Source organism: Oncorhynchus tshawytscha, linkage group LG06 (genome assembly GCF_018296145.1).
Source record: "Oncorhynchus tshawytscha isolate Ot180627B linkage group LG06, Otsh_v2.0, whole genome shotgun sequence".
In the NCBI taxonomy this organism is placed as follows: Eukaryota; Metazoa; Chordata; class Actinopteri; order Salmoniformes; family Salmonidae; genus Oncorhynchus; species Oncorhynchus tshawytscha.
Window position 1 is genome coordinate 8,680,376 of NC_056434.1, and position 6,450 is coordinate 8,686,825.

General features: G+C 45.2%; 1 protein-coding gene across 3 annotated transcripts in view; it reads right to left on the bottom strand.

The window, feature by feature from the left end:
• The window catches only part of LOC112251980 (TSC22 domain family protein 2-like), a 46,744-nt gene extending 41,848 nt beyond the window's left edge, over positions 1 to 4,896 (bottom strand). The window contains exon 1 of one of the 3 annotated variants that reach the window (XM_042322910.1): positions 2,509 to 4,890. In XM_042322910.1, coding sequence (XP_042178844.1) covers positions 2,509 to 4,151 — 1,643 coding nt within the window. In that variant the 5' untranslated portion in view covers positions 4,152 to 4,890. Of the gene's footprint in view, positions 1 to 2,508 lie in introns of all 3 variants that reach the window. The other 2 variants (XM_042322911.1, XM_042322912.1) reach the window with 2 other exon arrangements.
• Between the last annotated feature and the right edge of the window lie 1,554 nt (positions 4,897 to 6,450).

A 6,450-nucleotide genomic window follows, 5' to 3' on the forward strand; every position in this document is an offset into this window, starting at 1 on the left:
CGCCTGAAGGTACCACGTTCATCTGTACAAACAATAGTACGCACGTAAAAACACCATGGTACCACGCAGCTGTCATACCCCTCAGGAAGGATACGTGTTCTGTCTCCTAGAGATGAATGTACTTTGTTGCGAAAAGTGCAAATCGATCCCAGAACAGCAGCAAAGGACCTTATGAAGATGCTGGAGGAAACAGGTACAAAAATATCTATATACACAGTAAAACGAGTCCTATAACAACATAACCTGAAAGGCTGCTCAGCAAGGAAGAAGCCACTGCTCCAAAACCACCATAAAAATGCCAGACTACGGTTTGCAACTGCACATGGGGACAAAGATCGTACTATTTGGAGAAATGTCCTCTGGTCTGACGAAACAAAACTGGAACTGTTTGGCCATAATGACCATCATTATGTTTGGAGGAAAAAGGGTGAGGCTTGCAAGCCAAAGAACACCATCCCAACCGTGATGCACGGGGGTGGCAGCATCATGCTGTGGGGGTGCTTTGCTGCAGGAGGGGCTGGTGCACATCGCAAAATACATGGCATCATGAGGTTGGAAAATGATATGGATATATTGAAGCAACATCAAGACATCAGTCAGGTCAATGGTTAAAGTTAAAGCTTGGTGGCAAATGGGTCTTCCAAACGGACAATGACCCCAACCATACTTCCAAAGTTGTGTCAAAATGGCTTAAGGACAACAAAGTCAGGGTATTGGAGTGGCCATCACAAAGCTCTGACCTCAATCCTATAGAACATTTGTGGGCAGAACTGAAAAAACGTGTGAGAGCAAGGAGGCCTTCAAACCTGACAGTTACACCAGCTCTGTCAGGAGGAATGGGCCAAAATTCACCCAACTTATTGTGGGAAGCTTGTGGAAGGCTACCCGAAACATTTAACCCAAGTTAAACAATTTAAAGGCAATGCTACCAAATACTAATTGAGTGCATGTGAACTTCTGACCCACTGGGAATGTGATGAAAGAAATAAATCACTCTCGTATTATTCTGGCATTTCACATTATTAAAATAAAGTGGTGATCCTAAAATAACCTAAGACGGTATTTTTACTCGGATTAAATATCAGGAATTGTGAAAAACTGAGTTTAAATGTATTTGCTATGGTGTATGTAAACTTCCGACTTCAACTGTAGCCTCGCTACTGTTATTTTGTTACTCCTTAAATTATTTGTTATATATTTATTTATTTTCTTAAAATCTGTATTGTTGGTTAAGGACTTGTAAGCAAGCATTTCACTGTAAGGTCTACCTACACCTGTTGAATTTCGGCACGTGACAAATAAAATGTCATTTCTATTGCCAACTATGTAAAAAATAACCTACATAAAGCCAACAAATAAAAACATGGCAGCCTGCAGGTAGAATATATCCTGATAAAAATACAACTACACATGGCCTGTCTGCAAGGAACTTCAAACACTGCATAAAATATTCTGGATCCTCAGTTTCTGCGCCAGTGCGCTCCAGACAGACACAGCTGTATTTGCGCAAAGGATAAGTAATGAGCTAGGCCTATTTGATGACATTTCCACAGATTCTGAGCGTGACTTTTTTTCAGAAATACTATCAGATCTCCAAATGAGCACATTTATAAGCCTACATTTGCATGCAGGCCAGGTAGTCTAGGCATAATTCTGTGCGTAATCAGGTGCGAGTCCTTACTCAACATTGACAGGAGCGTTCCAAACAAAACACAATGAATAAATTGACAAGTCGTAAATGGAATGAAAAACTAAAACTTGTTTATCACAAGCGTAGCCTAAGTTGTGCACTCCGCAAACAACGTGTCCACTACGACAATGACAACTTTAAAAAGAATAAGAAGAAAAATAATAAATTGAATGCCTTTCACAGAAATTACAGTAACCAAACAAACATTGGATATCTGAAATTATGGGAATTAAAGGCAAACTGGTGAGCCATTCCTGCAGTCTTGACTAAAAGTATTTTTTTTTTAAATTATATATATATATATATTATTTTTTATTTTTTTAAATCAACCAGTAGGCACTAATGAAACACATTAAAAAGGATTCCTCCCTCCATGCCAGTTCTCTGTGGCGCAGTTCTCCCCCCTGCCACCTCCACCCTCCCATCCTGCCCTTCCCCAAACTCCACATTTACCTTCTGAACACAACCGCGAGAGATGTTTTTACATACAAGTAAACATTTCCAGGAATAGCATACCTCACACTAGCCTTGGCAAGAGGAGGCCTTCACTACACAACATTGAGTATGACCGCACTGCTGCAGAATGCCACGGGAATGTGTAACATGATGGCAGTCTTCCAGAAACAGCCCTCAGTCCCTCAGCGCTACTCAGTTTTCTAACACTTGAGTTTTGTTTACATCTTAACATGATGCCCATTGACACCCCATTGGGAGTGAATGGATAAACACCTTGGCTGGACACTGCACTACACAGATAAGGTTTGAACATTGAGCTAGGCCCCCCAACATTTGAAGTGAATTTAAAACAAATCTCTTACCCATCCTCATCTCCATCCATGGGAATGGCTATCCCGAACAGGCTGTTGACGGTGGGAGTGGCCAGCTGCAAGCTCTCAGGGATGAAAGGCCTCATGACATCTTTTCCAGGGGTTGCATTGGGCTGAGGAAGGGTGTCCGACCTCCTGCGGCTGTCGTCCCCCTGGCTGGCAGTGGGAAGGCCCTGTCCGGCTGCTCCAGCTGTGGCCTCACCGCGAGCTACCTGGGCCAGGGGGGGGAGTCCTGGGTCAGGAGCCTGGCTTGGCATGCCTGGGGGGGTGTTGGTGGCACTGGGCACTGTGGCAGGCACATTCTGGACAACGGAGGCCCTGCCCATTCCTCCTGAAGGCTGAGGATGACTCACCGGCTGCTGTAGGGCAGGAGACATAACGGCCCCGCTGGCTACCTGCAGCAACAGGCCATGGGTCGAGGCTAATGGACCGCCGTGCAAAGACCCAGACAGCTCTCCAGCCTGAGGGGTGTTGACAGACGAGGGGCCTTGACTCGACAGAGGCCCCACAGAGAGGGAGGCCATGGGGTGGGTTTGAGGGTTGGAGCCCTGAGGCTGTAGAGGGGCTAAGTGCTGCTGTCGGTAGTCCAGCTGACTGGGGTGCATTCCAGAGGGATGAGCGGAGTAGGCAAACTGCTGGGCCTGCGTGGCAAGAGGCACAAGGGGGGATTTTTGCAGCATGCCACCTTGGGGCACACCATTGAGGCCAATAGGGTGAAGCATTTGGGGGACAGCGGGCTGCACGTTGGCCTGTGCCTGCGATACCGTCGCTGAGTACCCTGTGGGCTGTAAGGCATTCGCCCCACTCCCTGTCTGGGGCTCTTGGCTGTAGCCTTGCTGCTGAAGCTCCGGAGGGTGGCCATGGTGGAAAGTGTAGTAGCCACTATCACCTGTGGACTCCTGAGCCTGTGTGGAGAGAGTACTAGGAGCAACCACATTGCTTCCTGTGGTCCCTAGCCCACTGTCTGCATTGTGGTCAATAGTGACAGCGTGTTTTATGCTATCCACAGTCCTGCTCATGCTAGAGCCCTCTGAATCTCTCTCATAGAACTCAATACATGTCCATCTGCCCCGTCTGAAGGGCTCTCCTGTACTGTGGTCAAGTTTAATGACCCTGAAACGTGAACTACAGCTTGTCGTCGTTGTAGAGCTAGGCGCAGCGGGGGGCGTTTGAGATACACTTGGTGAAACATTCGCAGCAGGGCCAGCGTTGACTGTTGTCGGCTGCTGGGTGGCCGAGGTTGGAATGGAGGGCTGACTCGCAGCTGGTACAGGAACACTACCCCCTAAAAATTGTGGGTTGATATGGCTCAGGCCTGTACTTCTAAGAGCATGGCTCCCATTAAAAGGACCTGTTGCAGCTACTGGCTGCCCCTCTTGAAGTAAATGTAAGGCCATGACAGCTGCCTCCGCCTCCCCTGCATTGTTTAAAGTCTCCTCGGATGAACTTCGATCACATACTCCCGGATCGGCCAGGGACACGTCGAATATTTTGGATGACACATCCTCGGTCCTGGATTCGTCCGGGTCGTCCAGACTCTCGGTGTCATCCGTGATGCTACTGGCCGCCACCTGAGCCTGTGTCACACTCGTGATCTGAAAACAACTCTTCTTCTTTGCTGGCATTTTTGACATGTTGAATATCTTTGCTAGTCACTCAAGTGACTGTCTATTTCCTTGATAAGCGTTTCGTCTGAGCTCAATAAGTGATAGCTTTTAACGAGCTAGCTAAAGAAAGAATTCACAGATTATAGCAGGCAAGTATGCGACATATTCCTTGTTCCCCTCTCCTGTTGCAGATTGTCTGTAAAAAAAAAAATATTTAAAAAAAACAGCCCACCGTCCGAAATCGGACAGAGTAACGTTAGCTTGTCGCTGTGTGACAAGTATCCCGATATCACCACCTCCTCTCCTCCAGTTCTTCCCGAACCTGGCCTCCTGCGTGCGTTATTGTCCCGGCCCCGGAGTTGTAAGCAGCCCCTTGTTGCAGTTACCGCTCACCAGCTGCTACCAACACTTTAGTCTGAGGCGGGCTCCGTTCACCACTCTCCCTTTTAGCTGGCTAGCTAATGTAGCTCAAAGCTAACCAAATAATAGCTATCGGTGTCGTTAGTTCGATCCTTACCTATAAACAAGCCTGTACGACATCATGTAAACAAGTCCTAATGTTCTTCCAAATCTTCACATTGAATCTATATCCTCCGATAGACAGAAATTCCTGAATTTAATAAAGTTTATCTTCCTCGTCCTCTGGTTCTCTCACTATTTAGAGCTGCTGCTATGTCACAAACCTACTTACTAGCAGCAAGCTAACTGCCGCTCTGCTCTTCCTCTTACCACTCGACAAGATGGCAAAAAAGAAAACGAACAGCACTCTGGGAGGGTTGCGCATTGACTTACGTAAATCATTAGAGAATTCGAATGGGATACGCTGATTTACTTTTTAAATCGTAAAAATGAATGAAAACGAAAAATGTGCTTTTTTTTGTTGTCTTAATTTAAATTTGGTTGTTAGGCATAATGTTAGAAGTGTGGTTAAGGATTAGGTTTAAAATCAGATTTTATGAAAATATTTTGTAGAAATCGGTGGGGTTTATGACTTTGTGGCTGTGGTAACTAGTGACGACCATTCTGAAGGGACACATCATACCACAGATAGAACAAATCCTTTAACCGTGCTGTGTTGTATTTGGACACACTCTTTTCGATACAGTTACGAAAGGAAATTATTTTTCGTAGCCGGTTAGGAGAGCATTTTCGCTCACCCTAACCTAATTATCATAACCAGTTGCCTAAATTCTCCTAACCTGCTATGAAAAAGTAACTTCCTGTTGTAGCTGTATCAAAGTGCCGTGAAAAGAGCGTTTATCCTATTCTGAAAGAATTTGATATCCCAAACCGGGACACACTTTTTTCATGCCACTTCGATTCAGCTACGACCTGGAGTGATTTTTATAACAGGTAAGGTGAACATTTTCCCTAAACTTAACTTCCGGCTGTGGTGGTCTCAATGGCGTGAAAATAGTGTTTCTCATCTCAAACCAGTGTCAAATGCTGCGTTCATGTGCTATCGGAAACTCAGAAGTTAAAATTAACATAAGTTATTTATGTAGAGCGCATGTGTCAAACTCATTGGAGGCTGCTGAGGAGAGGATGACTCAATAATGTCTGGAACAGAGCGAATCAAACATATGGAAACCATGTATTCGATACATTCCACTAATTCCTGCCATGAACACAAGTCCATTCTCCCCAATTAAGGTGCCACCAACCTGCGGTCAAACTCATTCCACGGAGGGCCGAGTGGTTTTCATTCCTCCCTTGTACTTTATTAATTAAGGTCACTAATTAGTAAGGAACTCCACTCACCTGGTTTTTTAAGGTCTTAATTGAAAAACAAAAACCTGCAAACACTTGGCCTTCCATGGAATGAGTTTGACACTCCTGGCATAGAGCTTCCTATTGGTTGATTCTGATACTTACCAAGAAATTCGATAAACACGTCCTAAATTTCGGCGTTCCGACTAGCACATGCATGTGGCATGACTTGCTTACTCGTTGTTAAAATGCCGCCTTCCCATTGCGTTGGAAACTCTGAAATTTACAATTTTCTAATCTAGGTGGAAGATTAGAATCCCTAGTTTTCCACTTGGGCGGTATCAGAATAAACCAATAGGAAGCTCTACACAAATAATTTACGTTCCTTTTTACTCGGAGGTCCCGAGTGTCCAACATGACATGAATGCGGTAAAAGATGATGCCCGAGTTTACCACTTGAGAAGTATCAGAATCAACAAATAGGAAGCTCTACGCAAATAACTTACATTCATTCTAACTCAGAGGTCCTGAGTTTCTGACATGACGTGAACTCGGCATCAAACACTGCGCTATATGATGGATCTCAAATAAATGTTCTCTACTGAGCCCACCCATG